This window comes from Hemicordylus capensis, chromosome 4, assembly GCF_027244095.1.
Source record: "Hemicordylus capensis ecotype Gifberg chromosome 4, rHemCap1.1.pri, whole genome shotgun sequence".
Taxonomy (NCBI): domain Eukaryota; kingdom Metazoa; phylum Chordata; class Lepidosauria; order Squamata; family Cordylidae; genus Hemicordylus; species Hemicordylus capensis.
Window position 1 is genome coordinate 222,288,867 of NC_069660.1, and position 21,835 is coordinate 222,310,701.

A 21,835-nucleotide genomic window follows, 5' to 3' on the forward strand; every position below is an offset into this window, starting at 1 on the left:
CCAAGGCCCAAATAGTCCAGCATCCTGGATGCCTCTGGGAAGTCCACAGGCAAGAGCTGAGGCCATGCCCCTCCCCTACTGCTACTATCCTACTATTGGCATCCCACAATATTTTCTGCCACATCTTTTTCAAATAAAGTACTCAAAATGTAATATTTACATGTATAATTGAATCATATCTATATAGTTAATTCTCCTAGATGTACCCGTCGATAATCTCATGTGTGGCAGCTCTTGCGAGCGTTCATGAGCGAGCTGATGATTAGCGACGGGGACGGCCAGCCACCAAGAAGCGGCAGCCTGGCAAACGGCTAGCCGCAGGGACCGGCGGGAGGAGAAGGACTAGGGGTGCAGATGCTCTGCGCCAGGTCAGCTAGTTTATTTTATTTATCCCAGCCTGCTTCCAGGAACCTCAGAGTCCCATAATGCATAACAGGTACTGCATATATTAATGTAAACTAGCTGGGCCGGGTGCAGAGCATATGTGCCTCTGGCCAGCCCACCCACCACTGCCCCCCCCGCCACCATGCCCAATTTTCTGGCTGGCCAGCCGCTTCCCCTCCCCGCCACCTGCTTCTTGGCCCCACCCCACTCTTTCTGGCTTGAAGGCTGGGCAGAAAGCTGGCCCGCTACCTTTTTCTGGTAGTCGGGCTGGCCTGGCCTGGCCCTCTGCCGCCTCCTCCTTCACCTGAGCCAGGCCGGCTGGCCAACCACCGCATCCTCCCTCCCTCCCTCCTCCTCTAGCCGGGCTAGGCCGGCCACCGCGTCCTCCGGCCAACCGGCAGCCGGGCCAGGACCAGGCCAGCCGACTGCTGCCTCCTCCGGCTGACCAGGCCAGGCCTGCCTGCCGCCGCCATTATCTCCCATCCCCATTGCTATCCCCAGACAGCTGCTTTCGCGAGAGCTGCCACACATGGGATTAGCAAAGGGTACGTTTAGGAAAATTAAATATACAGATAACAGCATACCCTCCGAAATCTCACCAATGGAAGAGGCATGCCAATGAATGTGTAAGAGATGTGGTATACAATTCTGACTACAAGTGTGTGCCACAAATGGAAAGCATATAGTAAAGCACATTACTTCAGATTAGCTAAATAGATGAGTGAACCCTATAGCTTCAACATTTTGCAGGTGAAAACTTCCGACAATCAATTCTCATACCAAGGATTACTGCCTAAGCTGGCCCCCCACTATTACATATTGCTGAGGACCAGTTACTAGGGGTGTGCTGAAGTGGTCTGCAACTAACTAGGTGGTTCAACCAGTTCAACTGCGTACTGGACTGGCCCCGGCGAAAGGGGCTCAGTCTGCAATCAAACCAGACCAAACCCATTTTTCTGGGTTTAAACTGGTTCACCAGTTTAAGTAAAGGGGAAACTGATGAGAATTCCCCTTTGCATCCAAAGCTAATAAAAGATGGCGGGGGAACGGTGAGAGAGAGGCACCTTTAAAACTGAAAGAGAAGGCACTTAATGGCAGGCCTGGGCATCCCCCCTCCCCAAGCAGCGGTGGCGGCATGCAAATGGCCTCCATGCATTAAGAAGGCATTACACACCTTCTCTTTCAGTTTAAAGGTGCCTCTTGCCACTTTTTATTAGCCAAAGGGAAATCCTCACCAAATTCCACTACTTTACAAAGCATGGTACATCATCACTGTAATGAATGATGGAAGACCGTCATTCAACCCCAGCACAGATCCATGGATTTCAAGGTCATGCCTGCAGAGCAGAAGATTATTAAAGCAATGCACAAACCATTCCTCTCTGGAACAAATGGCCCTCATTGGAGAATTATGCTGTCACTCTTTTGAAAGTTAAAACTGGCAAAGAATCCACACATACACACTTTACAATTTACCTTCCTTCTTCAATTATTGTAGAATACCATGGTCATGTATTTTTCACTGAGGTAAATGTATAACCTAGCAAAGTTATGGTGTAAGGTGACAACTATTTTATTCTCCACAAAATGCACATAACTTTAAATCTGTTGAAAGGGAACAGATTTCTCTCTGAAGTGTAAATTTCAGTATAATATTTGTTTCAAACAAATATCAATTCACAGAAAACCAGCAACTCTCATTTTACTTTCCTCCCATACACATATTTTAAGACCCACATAAATATCTCTTCAGGATTACAGGTGTGTGTCTATAGTAGTGGAAATATATGTTTTGGCTGCAATATAGAAACAGTAAAACACATGTGTACCTTTTCTAGTTCTACATTATCCTTAAGATACAGTGACCGTAACTGTACGTAGTACTACAAATATGGTCACATTACAGATTTTTATAAAGGCATTATAATACTAGCATTTTTATTTCCAATCCACTTCCTAATGATCTCTAGCATGGAATTAGCCTTTTTCACTGAGAACACACTTTCAACGAGCTGTCCACCACAACCCCAAGATCTCTCTCCTGGTCAGTTACTGACAGCTCAGATCCCATCAGTGTATATGTGAAGTTGGGGGTGGGGTGGGTTTGCCCCAGTATGCATCACTTTACATTTGCTTACATTTAGTTGCCATTTAGTTGCCCACTCACCCAGTTTGGAGAGATCCTTTTAGAGCTCCTCAAAATTTGCTTTGGATTTCACTACCCTAAATAATTTAGTGCAATATGCAAATTTGGCCACTTCGCTGCTTACCACAACTTCTAGGTCATTTATGAAAATGTTAAAGAGCACTGGTCCCAGTACAGATCCCTGGGAGACCACACTTCTTACTTCCCTCCATTGTGAAAACTGTTCATTTATTCCTACCCACTGCTTTCTGTCCTTCAACAAGTTACCAATCCACACATGAACCCCTTATCCCATGACTACTAGATTTACTCAAGAGCCTTTGGTGGGGAACTTTGTCAAAAGCTTTTTGGAAGTCAACCAGATGTCAACCGGATCAACTTTATCTTCTTGCCTGTTGACAATCTCAAAGAACTCCAAAAGGTTAGTGAGGCAAGACTTGCCCTTGCAGAAGCCATGCTGGTTCTCCTTCAGCAAGGCCTGTTCTTCTGTGTTTAACAATTTTGTCCTTAAGTATGCTTTCCATCAATTTACCTGGCACCGCAATTAAGCTAACCAGCCTGTAATTTCCCGGATCCTCTTGGTTCCCTTTTTGAAAATAAGAGTTACATTGGTAAGGAGAGGAGAGCTGGTCTTGTGGTAGCAAGCATGACTTGTCCCCTTAGCTAAGCCGGGTCTACCCTGCTTGCATATAAATGGGAGACTTGATGTGTGAGCACTGAAAGATATCCCCCTTAGGGGATGGAGCCGCTCTGGGAAGAGCAGAAGGTTGCAGGTTCCCTCCCCTTGTATCTCCAAGTTACGGCTGAGAGAGATTCCTGCTTGCAACCTTGAAGAAGACACTGCCAGTCTGTGTAGACAATACTGAGCTAGATGGATATATGGTCTGACTCAGTATATGGCAGCTTCCTATGTACTTTCCAGTCCTCTGGTACAGAGCCTGATTGCAGGGGACAAGTTACATATTTTTGCTAGGAGATCAACAATTTCACATTTGAGTACCTTCAGAACTCTTGGGTGGATGCCATCTGGCCCTGGCAATTTGTTGATTTTTAGTTTCTCAAGACAGTTTAGAACATCTTCCCTTGTCAGTTTCAACAAAAACAACAATTTCCCTCAAATTGGCCCAGTTCTTCAGCCTCCAAGCCTAAGCAGCTCAGTTCTGGAGAGGATCAATATCCTCCACCATGAAGACGGACGCAAACAACCTATTCAGCTTCTTTGCAATCTCCTTATCCTCCTTAGTAATCTCTTTCATGTCCTCATCATCTAAGGGTCCAACCATCTCCCTGGCAGGTTTGCTACTTCCAATATATTTAAGTTTGTTATTCCCCTTGACACTTCTAGCTATATGTTCCTCAAACTATCTTTTTGCATCCCTTTTTGACTCCTTGGATTTCTTTTGCCAGAGTTTATGTTCATTCTTGTTTTCTTTATTTGGGCAGGACTTCCAGTTTCTGAAGGATGTCTTCTTCCCTTTTATAGCATCCCTGACTCTACCTGTCACCCATGCTGGTATCCTCCTGAATTTTGTGGTACTTTTCCTCATTTTCGGATACATCTCAACCGAGCTTCTATTGTGGTTTTAAATGATTTGACCCTCATGACTTTCTCTTTCAACTTTCTTTTTACCAGTCCCCTCATTTTTGAGAAGTTTTCTCTTCTGAAGTCCAACGCATCAGTGTTGGGACTTCCTTGGCAATGCTTCACTTACATATAAGCTGAACTGGATCACATTATGGTCACTGCTCCCCAATGCTTTTGCAATTCTGACATTTTACACCAGGTCATAAGAACAGCCCTGTTAACAGTTCTTGCTCTTGCTTATCATATACACAAGGGCTTCTATTTATTAAGTAGAATTTTCTAAACTTTTATTTAGTATCACCTTTTCAACACTGTGACAAGGAAAACTTATCACAGCAGTATGCAGCCAACACAGGTGGTGTGCAGGAAGCAAATTCATGTTGTTTGAAGCTGTAAACATCTATATTTTCTGCTGTTCCCTGAATAAATGATACCCCATATATGTTTATTATGAGACAGAGAGAAAAATTTAGTGTTAATGTGCACATAACTAAACCAGGCCTTTATAAACTAGTTATAAGACTTGCTGGCGCCCAATGTATTCCTCTTCTACTTTAACCACTTCAAAAGCAAGCACAGAAATAACTAGGGAAGACTGCTGATCTCCCTGAAATGAATTTATTTATAAATAAAAGATAACAGTGTCTTCTTGCTTGTGCCAGACTTCTTACAGTCTTTCTGCATGCATTCTCAAGCTATGAAGAGACTCAGCAGTTCTGCCATTTTAAAGATGAATCTGGTGGTCTCTAACTCAGATCTGTTTTCTGTATGTAGTTTCAGCATAAAGGGTCCTGTTCTACTTCATGAGAATAAATACAGCAAAATTATTTCAACTATACAGGTATTCAACATACGGAGTGAATAAATACAGAATATACTCAAAGGAATTATAGTGTTTGGATCAACCACAAGTTTCAGCAGTTCATTTTTCTTTCTTGTGTCTTTGGATCTCTTGAGCTCTCTAGTTTATTTTTTTCTGTAGCATTCTGTATGAATAATATAGCAAACCTTGTCCTGAAACAGGTACTAAACTCACATCCTTACCACAGTAAGGGTGCTGAATAGAATAGATCTGCCACTGCAAAGCAAGGGTGAAGGCAGGGAGGGGTCATGAACACAAACACCACCCCAAAACAAAAAGCTCAGTCTTCTCTTCCCTTAAAAAAATCATTCACAGGGTCGGTTCAGACAATACCTTCCTTCCATGAAACAGCCCACGTGATTAAGAAAGAGGGATGTGTCAAGAGCACACCTTTCTTGACTTCTTTCCTGAATGCCCCAAAGTCCTCCTGCAATGTACCTTATAATGTGGGGATGTAATCTGATCTGCTGCCCAAATATGAGTATTCGGATTGCGTGTAGATCGGCAATTTGGATGAACATCCCCCCTCATCCGACACACATACGTAATAAAGGAATGTGCCAGGAGGACATTAGGACATCCAGGAAAAGAGTCAGGATGGGTGCACTCTCAGCAGATACCTCTTTTTTAATCATGTGAGGTGGTTCAGTGGTTGGGCAGCAGGGGTAGAGCATCATTCAGATCAGCCCATTTTGATCTCTAGTAGCAGGGATCAATGTGAATCTACAATTAGTGCTAGTCTGATTCCACAAGAAAAGATCTGTGAAATAGACTGTTTTTGCAGGTCTTTAGCACTGATTTGCTGAAAGAAAAGGTTTATTCAAATGCAAAGATTTAGCAGGCTAGTTCTTCCCAGCACTTTTGGATTGTCACTGTAATAGCTTTGTCATTGAGTATTACTACTATTCTTTCAAAATACCATACAGTATTGAATAATGTATCTTGAACAAGAAATTCAATCAAAATATCCCAGAGAATGGTTTGAGGCCCAGGCAGCTTTTTCATGGATAAAGCAGAGCAGATCTCAGCCTGTTTAGTGCTTTGTCAGAAGATTACTTAGGAGCCTCATGTAAGCTGTTCTGAACTTCTTGAAAGAAAAGCAGGATGTATATAATAACTGAATTTAAAATATATAACCCAGACAAGTAGAGAGTAAATGCAATCAGTTAGGGATGTGCACAAATCGTTTTGGTGGGGTGTGGAGAGGTACCTCTAAGAACGAGTAAAGCTGGTCTTTACCTGTTCCTTTGCAGCCCCACCACATTTTCTTGTGTGCCGCTGCGCTGCTCAGAAGTCCACGTGCATCTTGCCGCCATGCACAGGCTACTGGGTGCAGCACCGCACCAGGAAATGCAACGGGGCAGCAGAGGAGCAGGTAAGGAGTTATGCTTATAAGTACCACTCCCCATCCTGCCAAATCAATTTGTGCATATCCCTACAATCAATTCTTCCATATCATTATCCCATAGTTTAATTTCTCAGCAGTTGACTTTTTCTGCTTCCTTCCAGAGCCCAATTTATCTCTACTACTTGTTCCACTCATCCTCTCCAACAAATTATTTCTGTATCTAAGCTATCTGCATCTTATTCCTCTTTATCAAGTGCTCTCTGCTGGCTTCCTTTTAGTGGGTGGAAGCAGGGAGAGAAGTCGCTCTACTGCTGTAGTAGATAACTACATAGCCTCACAGTGGGATTCTTGTTAACATTATTGTGACAAAGATTCATGCAAGTAACTTGCAACAATCATATAAGAGGGGGTTATTGTGAGAATAAAACAGGTGAAAGGAGAGCCACATATTCCACCTCGAGTTCCTTGGAGGAACTGGTAGAAATGTAATAAATTTTAAATATTAATTTGCCATTTCAGATTGCTGTTGCTGTAGTAATAATGAATGTAGCATAGGGTTATCTGCACATCATCCATAAAGATTCTAGTGCACATCACATTTGCTTTAATAGATATAGTACTTCTAGAAGTTCACCTTGCACAATATTAGTAGCAAAGGAAAATAAGTTTTATATATAGCAAACTATAACACATATAAAACTATTGCTTCAGGAACAAAAATAGCATATCATATTAAAATGTACAGGTTTATAGCTTAATTGATGAGTGCTTGCAGAAATATCCTATTTTTCATGACCTAAATCTTCGAAGTGTGATAGTTTCTAATGGGATGACAGTATCAATTCACAGATACTTCCTTTAGAGAAGCTTCTACTGATGCATTTTCATGAAGATAAGCATTATCTACAGATCCAAAGGTAGTACCCTAAAGGAATGTTAGTCTTAATGTAAAGATAAAGAATAAAGTGCAAATGCAATGAAAAGTATAACCTCATACATATCTGAGAAACCACTTCCCTCCCCAACATGAACAGTCACTGAGAACACAGAACCCTTTCATATACTTTTTCTTGGTATCAAACTGTGACTACACTGCAGAGACTATACTGCAGAGTTTTTAAAGAAGTCAAACAAAAATTCTATTACTGTACAAAGATGAATTCTAGGACCTTACCCTTCTCAGGAATCTTAAGCCCAGGGCAGCTCACACTGACATATTAGTTCAGACTGCTTGGAAGACAATGCAATAAAAAGATTTATTTCTGCATGGAGCTATGCTGTTTCAGTATTTCAAAATCACCTAGAGAACTCTTGATTAGCAAAGTATACAGTATTCAGTGAAAAGACACCCTTGTATTTCCCCCCCCCCCAAGTATAATCCTCCTGTACTACTTGCCCAACTTCTACTTTGATCATAATTTTTGTCTGGCATGACAGAACTCTGCCAGTTAAAGTAGCCACTGTACAAAAAAGGAAAAAAAGGGGAGGGGGAAAGCAACTTTGAACTATTTCTCTCTTCTCCAGAAAGAGACGGTCAACAAGCAGAATGTATTCTCCTTTAGATACTGAAGAAAAGATCCTGACAGAAAAAATATGAGCACGCTGAATCCTTCTGATCTGTTTTTGCCTTTGAAGGATACAGGCTGGGTTTTCTTTTAAAGCAATCTAACCTGAGGTCCCTGGAGAAAATAATACACATTTTTATTTTCCCCCTTTACATGAACTATTCCTGATCCACTCCAACTTGGGGAATGTCTACAACACAGGAGTCTCCTATACAGGGCACCATTATTTATTTGGGCATTTATATACAGCTAACCTCCCCAAAACAGTTTATATAAAAGCATTAAAACAAGCATCATTTAAAAACCGATACAAGAACAAAAAGACTAAGAGCTAGATCTTGACATGTTGAAACTCGAAGTCTGGCCTGTGAGCACATAAGAAAGCAAGCCAAAGCAGTATGTTTGACTGCCAATACTGAAAAAAATGCAACAACCATGCAAAAATCCTTAAGGGCTTGCATGACCATTTTAGGGAAATTTTTATTCCACTCCTAAAATTTAACAATGATGTTGCTCGGGGAGCTATTCATTTTCAGATTACAGGCTGCTAGCAGTTTCTCCATAACAGTGGGGGATCTAGCCTCAACCTATTTATTAAAAGCATGCCTATGCAGATTGCAAGTCTTCTTGGTAACTACTTATATAGGACTTAGCATTTCTGCAATATGGAGAAATAAAGCTGAGTGGATGAAATTCAACAAATTATTCTTCCCTGGAACAAACAATGTTGACATCCCACCCCACAAAGTAACATTAGTTAGAAGAACCAAGAAAATAAAACATTCAGCTTTTTGTTTCATCCAGATACTGAAAGTGTCTCTCTCATGTCCAAATATAAGGCTTAAAGGATCTGGAGGCCATCCTCCACAATGTCACCATATAAGTTATGACCTGCATTTGTCAGGTACTTTTCTGTATGGTAGGATTCCAGAGTCTGAGTACCTTTTTCAATTGTTTCAAACCTAAGGTTGCAATGATGGGTTTTGAAATGTGAGGAATACTAATGGATTTAAATCAACTAGCTGAACCTGCACAGAGCATCTGTGCGGCAGTACACTCCCCCCACCTTCTGCCCCAGTCTCCTCTGCTTTCTCTCCGCTGCCAATATTTATCTCCCAACCACCTGCTCGGCCACCATTATTTCTCACCCACCAGCTCCTTCCCCCCCTTCTGCCCCAGTCTCCTCAGGCCCCCTCCTTCTGGCCCATTCTCCTCTGCTTTCTTGCCGCTGCTGTCATTATTTATCCCCCGCCCGCGCTGCTCCCAAAGCGGCCGTACTTCCCGTCGGGCGGATTGAGGGTGGATGCCTGGTGTCTCGCTGCCTTCGATGCTGTTCCCTCCCAAAGCAATGGCTCTGGTTTCTTCCTTTCTTCCTCTTTCCCCCTGACTCTGCCAATTCCCCTTCAATTATGCTTCTTCCTCTTCTCTCCTGCCTGCCTCCCTGGCTGCCGTTCCCTCCCAAGGCAATGGTTGGAACTCTTGCAGGACCCTGGAGAGTTCCAGCAGGCAATCAGACACATCCCCACATCTCCACGCAGTTCCCTACTCAGTCAGCCATAAGAGAATTAAATATATAGATAGATAAGGAAAGGGGGGAAATACTTTCAACCCAAATGTAGTATTTTTCAAGAAATAACTCAGTTTTCTCAGATTAAAGTATAATTTCCCACCCTGAAATTGTTACTGTAAAATAAATTTACAATTCCCATCAACTATAATTTAAGATTTGCCATGAACAAAGAGAGTGTACCACTTTTGGAAGCACAGATCTCTTGCTCTTATGATAGGACTGCCAATAGGGAGAGGAGTTGGCAGCTGGAAACCCCCAAATATAGCAGTAGTGCACATAGGAGTGGGTGGGGAGGTCATGACAGGGAAATGGATTGACCCCCTATGTCTTCTAGGCTGCTAATTTTGGTCTGTAAAGCCATAAAGGACCCCTAATCTGAGCAAAAAGTGACCTTTTAAAGAGTTGTGGGGGGGAAACAACTGTTCAGCCCAGCATTATTAATAATTATTATTATTAATTCGATTTCTATACCACCCTTCCAAAAATGGCTCAGGGCGGTTTACACAGAGAAATAATAAATAAGATGGCTCCCTGTCCCCAAAGGGCTCACATTCTAAAAAAAACACCACAAGATAAGACACCAGCAACAGTCACTGGAGGTACTGTGCTGGGGGTGGATAGGGCCAGTTACCTAACATGTATGAAAACTGAATTACACGTATATAATACAGTGGTCCCTCGACTTACGTAAATAATCCATTCCGAACGCACGTTCGGAGGTTGAAATTTTCGTAAGTCGAGGAGCGCACCACGGAAGTCTGAAAACATTCGTAATTCGAGGAAGCCGCATCTAAAAATTCGTAGGTCGAGTAAGCTGAATCTAAACCGGCAACTACTTCCGGTCTTTTTTGTCGCTCGTAACTCGAAAACAACGTAAGTCGAGTAGTTCGTAGGTCGAGGGATTACTGTAGATATAAATCAACTTTAGAGCTCTACGTAAAGCTTCCTTGTGACATGTGCAGAACAAGTCCCCAAATCTACAGATTAATCAGTATAAAAAGGGATTATTTCAATTAGTCATACATACTATAGTGGCCACCAAAGAATTATCAAAGTTTATCATGCCAGAAAATGCTTTAGGGGAAAGTAGATTTTATTTTTATTTTGGATTAATGAGATCAGACAGGTACCCCAGCCCCAAGCCATGTAGAGCTTTAAAAGTCAAGATTAACACCTTGAATCTAGCCCGGAAGCAGACTGGTAACTAATGAAGCTGCCGCAGGATGGGTGTGATGCTCATAAAGAGATTTGCACCCATGAGCATCCTTGCAGCAATTTTCTGGACCAGCTGAAGCTTCTGAACTGTCTTCAAGGGCAGCCCCACATAGAATGCATTGCAGTAGTCCAATCTGGACATTACCAAAGCATGAGTGACTAAGGTCAGTTCCAACTTCTTGAAGCAGGGTTGCAGCTTGCATACCAGCTGTAGTTGGTAAAAGGCACTTTTGCACACTGCCACCACCTGTGCCTCCAGAGACAGCATCGGGTCCAGGTTTGGTAATTTGCCATATGCAATTGAAGGGTTGATGTAGAATAGCACTGGCCAACTGCATCTAGCTTTCTGCCCTCCCTATCTGTGGGGGCAGAGTATTTTGAGCTGCACTCATGCCTGAGCTGATTAAGAACATAAGAACAGCCCTGCTGGATCAGGCCCAAGACCTATCTAGTCCAGCATCCTGTTTCACACAGTGGCCCACCAGATGCCTCTGGAAAGCCCACAGCCAAGAGCTGAAAGGATGCCCTCTCTCCTACTGTTGCTCTCCTGCAACTGGTATTTAGAGCCATCTTGCCTCTTAGGCTGGAGGTGGCCTATAGCCCTCAGACTGGTAGCCATTAATAAACTTGTTCTCCATGAATTTTCCCAAGACTTTCTTAAAGCCATTCCATTGATGGCTGTCACTACATCTTGTGGCAGAGAATTATATAAGTTAATCCTTCAACCACAATTGAATTTGGAATGGGATGCTTGTGCAAAAAGGTGCAGTCAGCCATTAGACTCTATAAAAGGCTTTTCAGGCACTTAGCCGTTGGTGGGAAGGAGGGTGGGTTCTGCCATGCGTTCTTTGCTACCTCCAAGAGGGTAGGTAGCATCGGCAAAGCAACAGGGGCTAGCTAGTCTGAATCTAGAACTCCAAAGATAGTGTCTGAAGTGCGTGCTTGCTAGACCTGCAGTCCCAGGGCTCCTGCCATTCTAGAAATAGGCTCAGAGTAGACTTTTAAATCCTCAGACAGCAAATCTGGTCTCATGTCAGAGTGTAGCTCCAACGGAGGAGAGTCTGCTGCCTCCTTTGAAGGAGCTGAATGGAGCAAATAGGCCTTGAAGTATGTGTCAGGTGGATTGTCAACAGCCCCCTGTGTGTTGTCATCCATGGTTGGGGGTAGTACAGGCTGTGGTGAGCCTCTGCCCCATCATGGAATTGCACAATAGTGCTACTGCCTGACTCTGGCAGAGACTGAAGATAACATCACAGGTGGTATTGCTGGTGCAAAATAATAGGGAGCTGGATCTCGTGAGTGGGAGCAAGGCTGGTAGTAAGAGGTTTTATGGGCAGAGTGAAATCAAGAGTGTGGGCAGTGAGATCGACAGCATGTGAATACTGTGATCTGGAGCAATGATGCCAGATCCTGGAGTGAGATTGCATTGGGCCAGCTGGAGAAGGGAACCTAGGCAATCTTCTAGCATAATGCTGGTAGTAATCCCATTCAGAGCAGAAGTGCCCTTACAAATAGTGTGGAGGATACTCTAGGGCTCTTGGGTCCCAAAGGTCCCTTGCATGCCTGCTCAGTTCTAGAGAATAAAAAGATTCACTCTGTTGGTATTGCTCTTCTAGCTGCTGTGGAACTTGACAGCTAGGGAAATCCTGAGGAGGGACCGAATGGGAGGCACCTCTCAAATCCGACAGCTTGGGTTGAGCACTAGGATCCTGAGAAGTAGATGGCTTGAAATTCAAAGGACAAAGCACCTGCGAGCCCTGGCTAGGCAACAGCATTGGCTTTGAACCCAAAACGGGCTGGCTTAGGAGACTGCAACCCAGGAGCAATACTGAGGCAGTGAGAGCTCCTTTTTCTTCTTAGCAGGCTCTGCAGTATCAGCAGAGGAGTCCGAAGTCGTCGTCTTCTTCAGATCCAAAACAGAAATCTTTAGCAAAGAAACCACGGTAGGAGAAGGATCTGCTCAGGTGATTGGGAGACCAGGGCTTCCACCTCTGCTGTAGAGACCAGTGGCCAGCTCTTGTATATCTGCCCAGCTGGCCACTGGTCTCTACAGCAGAAGTGGAAGCCCTAGTCTCCCAGTCACCTGAGCACTCTGCCTTGACCATGTCCCACCCAGCCTCAGCAACTGCCATCCTATCTACTCCGCTGCTGCCTAAGCTAGGCAATGGTCAAACATGAGCAGCAGAAGAAAGGAGCAACCCTCCTCTTCCTTGCCTCCCACCACCTGCTAATGTTTGTCCATTGCTTTGCTCGGGCACCACAATTAAATTTCAAGGTGCCATGGTGAGCTGGCATACAGGATTTGTCAAGACCTAATCTACCATATAATTAAACAAAGTAATGCTTTGGAAGCATGTACAGTGTATGTTTGATGAGATACAAATAGAAACAAATAGTGATAAGAGTACTGGTTCTCCTAAAGTGACTAAAAATGAATGACAAAATATGGGTTGTTCAGCTGAGCTATAACAATGTAAGTAGCTAACAGAAAAGAGTTCACAGATAAAAAAGTAGACATGTCACCCGCTGCCGCTTCCTGCTCCCACCAGCCAGGCCGGCCCACTGCCACTGCCTCCAACCGACCAGCTGCCACCACCATTGTCCCCATCGCTATCTCCCAGGCAGCTGCTCGCAAACTCTCGCAAGAGCTGCCACACATGGGAGTAGCGATGGGTAGGTTTACGAAAATTATATAGTTCTATATCTATATAAAGATAAGATAGATTAAGAGCAATAAGGTGCTGTACCATGATCTCCAGCCACCTAATGAAGGAGTAGGGAAATGACTTGACTAGCAAGCCAGAAGATGCTGATTCAAACCCCCATTGATATGTTTCCCAGACTATGGGAAACACCTATATCGGGCAGCAACGAAAAAGTAAGATGCTGAAAGGCATCATCTCATACTGCGCAGGAGATGGCAATGGTAAACCACTCCTGTATTCTACCAAAGGCAACCACTACAACACCAACTCAACGGCACATCTAACCTTTACCATGCTCTGCGGGTTTCCAGCTATCCAGCAATGCCCCCTCCCCCTATCTATCTATCTATCTATCTATCTATCTATCTATCTAATTAGGCCTACTTGTTGCTAATACCATATGTGGCAGCTCTTGCGAGAAAGCTGCCTATTAGTGACGGGGACCATGGGGGAGAGAAGTGGTGGCCTGGTGAACGGCCACCTGCTGGGTGGGGGAGCGGGGAGAAGCAGCGGTGAGTGGCCAGGGAGAAGACAGGTGGCTGGAGGACAGGCGAGTGGCCACACCCAGCAGATAGGTGGCCGCGAACAGCAGGCAGGTGGGCAGAGCAGCTGCAACCAGCGGGCAGGCCTGACAGAAGGGTGGCCAGAGTGGACAAGCGGCCGCGAATGGCAGGCAAGACGATGGGGGCAGGGAAGAAGGCGGCGGCGGCGGCTGCAGGAAGGGGGAGAAGAAGACTGGTGGTGGGGAAGAATGCAGTGGGGGTAGGCAAGCAAAAATGTGGTATGGGGGGGAACTAGGGGTGCAGATGCTCTGTGCTGGATCAGCTAGTTCCAATGATTTTCTGTGAAAAGTCATGGGGAAACTTTTTCTTCTTCTTTTTTTAAAGCAAGAGCCACAAAATGGCTCCGTTTAGCAAAATGACCTAGGACGTCATTTCCACCCACCTAAGAGCCACGGATAGGTGAATTTTTACTATTTTTTAAAACTGTGTATAACGAGGTCGCGTCTACATTGCCTGACCATGGATACGCAAAACCACGGGTGCCGGGACCTTGGATAACAAGGGCCACCTGTATTAAAACCAATAGGAAAGTACTCAGTAGACTCCTAAAAGAACCAGTTCTTGATTTCTGAAACTCAAGAATGGCAAGGCTCACAAAAAGTTGAATCCTGAGGTTTTTTAAACTCAGTCTTAATGAAATAAATTCAAGACTCAACTGTTAGACTTACGTGTTAAAACATGCAAAATTGTTAGTATAGGATTAGGCCATTAATCACTCCAGGATTAGCAACATCACCAATATATAAATATTTAGGATCAAGCATACCGACCACTGCCTCTAGCAATGGCTGTAAACACAAGAAATGATCTGGACATGGCCAGCAGATATACTGTTGCATAAGGCATGTGAAAGTCTTACAGAAAGTATTATAACTTTTCAGTGTCCTAGACTGTCCTGCCCTCATCCCCTCTCCACTTTGTCACAGCCCTGGTAAAACTATGCATATATTTTTCTCATGATTATGAGGTCAATTGGTATGTAGATTATTACAACACTTAAGGGGCCAAGTCCCTGCTCCCCCACAGCAAACGGATCAACTTTGCAACAGGTTCATCATGCCTCATTCTCTGCATTAAATTTTTTTTAAAAAAAATCCAGAAGATACCACTTGCTCCAAGTTTGACATCTTGATGAGACACAAGCAAGGGATACTACATTGCTGATATAAGTAAACTTTCAGTTGAAGCACCATGACAACAACTATCCCTGTAAACTAAGCTAAAAAGATAATCTTGGAACTTAGGCCTCACTCCTCAAGTGACCTCTTCCCATAAACTAGAGATATTTTAGTAGAATAAAAGTAAAACCATGGCATGTGAAACATTACTCAGCAATAATTTGAATCCTAACACATGATTAGTTAACTCACCTCTTTATCCATACTTTCTAAATCCTCTTTACATAGGGTGTATAGCGGCATTGTCTCAGACATACTTGGCTGTCGTTTCCGTTTAGAAGGGCCAGGCTCTTCGTTCTCACTTGCTGGCATTTCCTCTTCATCAAAAAGTTGTTGATGTGGTTGAACAACTCTGAAAATTTTCAAAAGCCCTTTATTAGAAAAACTTTGATTCAATTTGAACAGTGTTTGTCAAAGAATACATAACTATTTCAAAACAAACAATGGAAAAAAGTGTTACCCCTCACTATAACCCTAATAGACCTGTTTCTAACCTTTCATGGTTGGGCAAGGTGATTGAGAGGATGGTGGCCTCAGCTCCAGGCAATCTTGGAGGAAATATTATCTAGACCAATTTCAAACCAGCATTGGGGTGGCCTATGGGGTTGAGACTAACTTGGTCAGCCTAATGATCTCCAATTGGGTATTGACAGAGAGAGTGTGACTCCGTTTGATCCTTTTGGATCTAGTGGCAGCTTTCGATACCATCAACCAAGGTATCCTTCTGAGTCGCTTGAAGGAGTTGGAATTGAGTGGAACTGTTTTACAGTGGTTCTCTCAAGTAGGTTTCAGAAGGTATCACTTGGAGGCTGTTGCTCTGCAATGTGGGTGTTATGTATGAAGTTCCACAAGGCTCCTTATCTCTAATGTTTTTTTAACATCTACATGAAACAGCTGGGAAGTTTGGAGCAGGGTGCTATCAATATGCTGATAACACCCAAACCTATTTCTCCATATCAACTTCATCAGGTAATGAGATAACTTCCCTAAATGCCTGCCTGGAGTAATGGCCATCCAGTAATGGGCTGTATGAGTGATAACTGAAATTGAATCCAAATAAGACAGAATTACTGACTGTGTGGGGTCAGAACTCAGGCGATGGTTTAGATCTGCCTGTTCTGGATGGCGTTACACTCCCCCAGAAAGAACAAGTAAATAGCTTGGGAGTGCTCCTGGATCCAAAACTCTCTCTGGTCTCAAGCTGAGGCAGTGGCCAGGGGCGCTTTTTATCAGATTCAGCTGATACATCAGCTACACCAATTTCTGGAAAGAAATGATCTTAAAACAGTGGTACATATGCTGGTAACCTCCAGGCTCAACTAGTGTAATGCTCTGTATGTAGGGCTGCCCTTTGTACGTAATCCAGAAACTACAGTTAGGGCAGAATGAGGCAGTCAAACTGGTTTCCGGGGTAACCTGAAGAGTCCATATAACACTAATCTTTAAAAGAACTGCATTAGCTGCTGATACGTTTCTGTGTGAAATACAAAGTACTGGTTTTCATTCATTCATTCAATTTTTATACCGCCCTTCCAAAATGGCTCTTATAAAGATAAAATTATCTTATAAAGCCCTTATAGCTTGGGCCCAGGGTATTTGACAGATCACCTCCTTTGTCATGAGCCTCTCACCTATTAAGATCATCTGTAGAGGTCCAGTTAGAGCTCCTACTGGCTCGTTTGGTGGTGGCTACTTGGGAACAGACCTTCTCTGTGGCTGCCCTAGGGCTCTGGTATGCACTCCCTGTTAAAATCAGCGTTTCTTCATCTCTGGCTGTTTTGAAAGAGACCCTTAAGACATACCTGTTTTCTCAGGCTTTTAATTAATTTTAATTGACTTTATATCATAATTGTTTTAATCACTTTATCCTGTTTTTATATTGTATTTTAACTTATGTATTCCGCCTAAGGATGTAGGACATGTGGTATAGAAAGAGTGCAGTTGGCATACGAGGCAAAGCCAATTGAGGCAACAGCCAGGAATACCTTCTATCTGAGAAACCAGAAAGACTTGGATCCCGGAGTACTCTCAAACTGTGCACCTGTTCCTTCTGAGGGAGTGTAACCCCATCCAGGACAGGCAGCGCTATTTCATCTCTGTAGTTACAACTTCCCACAACAAGTACCTCCATCTTTTGGATTTAGTTTCAATTTATTATCCCTCAATCCAGTCCATTACTGCTATAGACAGACATTTAGTAAAACAATGCCATTGCATGATGGCATTGTCAGACAAATTGATCGCTTCCAATCTCCTGATAAGCACTGGAGACAGCATGAAGCCTTGAGGGACTCTGTGCTATAGAGTTTTGAGAAAAACAAGCATACCCTGCTTGAGAAAAACAAGAACACCCCTGCTGCATCAGGCTGAAGGCCTATCTAGTCCAGGATCCTGTTTCACACACTGGCTCAATGGATGCCTCTGAGAAGCCCACAGGCAAGAGGTGGGGGCATGCCTTCTCTCCTGCTGTTGCTCCCTTGCAATTGGTATTTAGAGGCATCTTGCGTCTGAGACTGGAAGTGGCCTATAGCTACCAGGACTATAGGGAACAGTGATGGTCTCTTAGCAATACCATCTGGAATCTACCTAATAGAAGTGCAACCATTTTAAAGCAGTGCTTCTCACTCCTAATCCCCTTTAAGTAACTGAGAAATGGCACACATTTGACAAAGTGGACTCTGGCCCACAAAAGCTTATGCCTTAATATATTTGTTAGGGCAGGATCCAGACTATGTTTAGTAATGACAAAGCACCACTGAAATGAGATGACTAATTTAAGTCTATTAATTTCAATGGGATTTGGGCATAAGTAACTTAGTTTGGATCCTACCCTTGATCTAAGACAGTGTTCTTCACCATTTTTAAAGGGGGAGACACTTTGGCAAAAATCTTCAAATATGAGAGCCATTTCCCACTGTGCTGACCTTCACAAAGTACTGCACATTTCTCAGTGCTGAGAGGGTCCTTTACAAGAGATAAAACCCTCTGAGCTCTAGGAGGAAAGCATTAGCAAGGGCTACACTTCCCAGCACTCTATGCACACTTGAGAAGATGGTGCAGAGGCTCAAGAGGGCTCCATTTCCCTTAAAGGAGTGCCGCCTCCACCCCTCCAGATGCTGGACAAAGTACAGCACTGCACAGTGAGGTTGGTCGCCTCCACATGGTGTCAGGGGGCTGTGCAGAATATTCAGTTTTAGCTGAAGCTTCTTTACACAGGCCCAAGAAACAGATAATCAGGGATTGATGGAGTCTGGCGTTGGCCCTCGGGCCCTCAGCTGGCCCACTGATCTAAGACATCCAAGAATTCTATTCTTTTGAAACATATTATTCTGCAATACAAAGTAATGCTTTAAGTTTAATAAAGTCAGGTCTTAAGTATAGATGTTCTAGATTCCATTACAGAGGGTATAAACATGTTTTGTGTACTGTAGATTGTGGTGGAGACAGGGAAGAAATTAAACATGGTTGCCTTTAGGTTTTCCACTTCCTGCTTCCAGGTCCATTCTTCTTTGGTAAATCTATGCAACAAAACATGATGCACCAAGAACTCACTACACTGATAGATGGTATAGGCAGATGGAAGGGTTAAATTGTAAGAAAATGTTCAGATGAGAACTGTTAGTGTGCTTTCCATGTACCTATGTACTTTGCAGACACTCTCATTCAAGGAGACAGACTATGACATGTGTAGGTAGTCACTGGCAGCCATCTGCAAGGTTATAGTAAAGCATTTTTTTGGTCTGAAGAGAAAACTACTCAGTTATTTCTCTATATGATGGAGGATACTTTGGAGGTAAACTGGAAGCCATTCCTATTGTAAAATTCACTGAGGCTTCATGTGTCATGGTGGTAAGGAAGTCCCACCGATCGCTTGTTCTCAGCAAGTACACGCTCCCAATGTGAGTCACAAGCTCCACTTCTGGAGAGTCATCCAAACTCAGCAATGTTGGGTTCCCCAGCCACACTGACATCTGTAACCTTGATCTGAAGTTCATTACAGGTCAAGTTCCCAGAGGAAAGTGTGGCTGGGGAACCTGATACTGCTAGGTTCAGACACACGCCTGACACACGGAACTTGCAGCTCATGCCAGGAGAGCATGCTCACCAGGAACTGGCAGTTGGCAGAACCTTTCTTGCTGCCACAACATGTTAAACTGTCCTTGGAGTACAACATCAAACACATCTTCAGATTTACAGTGTTGTTTCTTCTGAAGGCAAATGATCTTATTCAGTTCAGCAAAATATTCTTTTCAACGTTCTGAAGTATATTTTAAAATGTATTTCTGTACAACATTGATATTTAAGTGTGAGTCAAGATTTATGTACAGAGAGCTCAACTAAGCATGTTAAGATTTTATAGGCCTACCTTTTTATATAGTATGTTATTTAGACTGTACTGAACCACTACTGTAAATATCAATATGATCCAAAAATTCATATGCATTGACATACACAGAAAGGTGGGTGACTATTCAGAACACACACACACACTTTCAAAATACCAAGCAACAGTGTTGAACATTTGTTGAGCTCTTTGTGTAAGGTCCAATTCAGGAGAGGAAACTGCATATATACCCCCAGCTGTTAGATACGAGAATCCAAGAATGGGAATTGAGAGCATAACACTTTTGTGCACATATAGGAATCGATGGGAAATGATCATTCTTGCAGGACTGGCATAACTCTAGAAACTGTTGGTTTTATATAGTAGCAACTGCAGATTGATGTGTCCAACACAACCCATGTATGTGCAAGTAAGAATATTTGTCTTTGCAGTCCAGACTTGCTTTAAAGTATTTTTATTTTGTGTTCTTGAACAGGAAATCTGTTCATTTTAAAGAGTAGCCTACCTCTGACATTTTCTCTGAGACAGTTGCTATTACTAAAGCAAGCACAAGCTGTGCATGCAGTGTATTAACATTCCCTTTAAGGAACACCACAAAACCCACCCCAATTCCAGATATATTTCTAATAAACATGCAGCTTATTATACAATAGGATGCTAAACCTAACAAAAACTGCCACTGTGTTAGTGTGTACCAAGGTTTAACTTTTTGTGTGTGTGTGCTCAAGCTCAGTGAACCTGTTCTCAGAAAATCAATTAAGAACAGTTATAAAGTGTAGACCTGTGAAAAGTGTTTACAACTTATGCATTTTGGTTTGATGGGGGTGGGTGGATTATGTACTACTCCGGGAGGAGGAAAGGGGTAAAGAGGAAAGCATTTTCTCATGATTTCCTTCTCTCTCTCTCTCCACATTTCCTTGCCTAAGCCAATGAAAGAGACATGTGCAGAAGTAGCCTCTGGTTCATATATTGCTTGCTCTATCAGGAACTGCAGGACTAAACCAAATGTGCATCTCAATGCAGATGCAGTTTATCCACACCACATACAGGTGAAACTCGGAAAATTAGAATATTGTGCAAAAGTCCATTAATTTCAGTAATGCAAATTAAAAGGTGAAACTGATATATGAGACAGACGCATTACATGCAAAGCGAGATAAGTCAAGCCTTAATTTGTTATAATTGTGATGATCATGGCGTACAGCTCATGAAAACCCCAAATCCACAATCTCAGAAAATTAGAATATTACATGGAACCAAGAAGACAAGGATTGAAGAATAGAACAATATCGGACCTCTGAAAAGTAGAAGCATGCATATGTATTCAGTACTTGGTTTGGGCCCCTTTTGCAGCAATTACTGCCTCAATGCGGCGTGGCATGGATGCTATCAGCCTGTGGCACTGCTGAGGTATTATGGAAGACCAGGATGCTTCATTAGCGGCCTTCAGCAATTCTGCATTGTTTGGTCTCATGTCTCTCATCCTTCTCTTGGCAATGCCCCATAGATTCTCTATGGGGTCAGGTCAGGCGAGTTTGCTGGCCAATCAAGCACAGTACACTGTATACTTTTCAGAGATCCGATATTGTTCTGTTCTTCAATCCTTGTCTTCTTGGCTCCATGTAATATTCTAATTTTCTGAGATTGTGGATTTGGGATTTCCATGAGCTGTACGCCATGATCATCACAATTATAACAAATTAAGGCTTGACTTATCTCGCTTTGCATGTAATGCGTCTGTCTCATATATCAGTTTCACCTTTTAATTTGCATTACTGAAATTAATGGACTTTTGCACAATATTCTAATTTTCCGAGTTTCACCTGTATCAACAGCCCAGCTGGATCAGGCCCAAGGATTATCTAGTCCGGCATCTTGTTTTCCACAATAGCCCACCAGATATGTCTAGGAAGCCCACCAGATATGTCTAGGAAGCCCACCCCCACCCCAGTAGGAAATGAAGGAATGCCCCCTCTCCTGCTGTTGCTCCCCTGCAACTAGTATTCAGAGGTATCTTGCCTCTGAACCTGGATGTAGTCTGTAGCCACTGACAGAGCTCCATAAATTTGTCTAAGCCCCCTTTAAAGCCATCTAAGCTGGTGTCCATAATCACATCCCATGGAATGCACAACTGGATGGACATCATAGTCTAAAGGTTCCTTTGGGAGGGGTAGAACTGGGCTCTGAGAACGTGATCCAAAACACAACTCTATTTTAGACCAGGCTGAATGGAAGTAAGTAAAAAGCCATTTGTTTCCCTTCAGTTCAGCTCCTAACTTTGGCAGACAAGGGCTCATTCCTTTGCATTACTCACCAATGCCAACATATACCAGCAGTATGAAGGCATTGCATGTGTAAAATAGTAAAGT

General features: G+C 43.1%; 1 protein-coding gene across 6 annotated transcripts in view; it reads right to left on the minus strand.

The window, feature by feature from the left end:
* Positions 1–21,835, minus strand: part of CTDP1 (CTD phosphatase subunit 1) — a 129,518-nt gene that overhangs the window by 29,736 nt on the left and 77,947 nt on the right. For all 6 annotated transcript variants that reach the window (XR_008306176.1, XM_053245849.1, XM_053245845.1 and 3 more), the window contains exon 11: positions 15,314–15,473. Coding sequence is in view for 5 of the 6 variants with exons in the window: in XM_053245849.1 (XP_053101824.1) it covers positions 15,314–15,473 (160 nt within the window). In the remaining variant the exon portion in view is untranslated. The remainder of the gene's footprint in view (positions 1–15,313; positions 15,474–21,835) is intronic.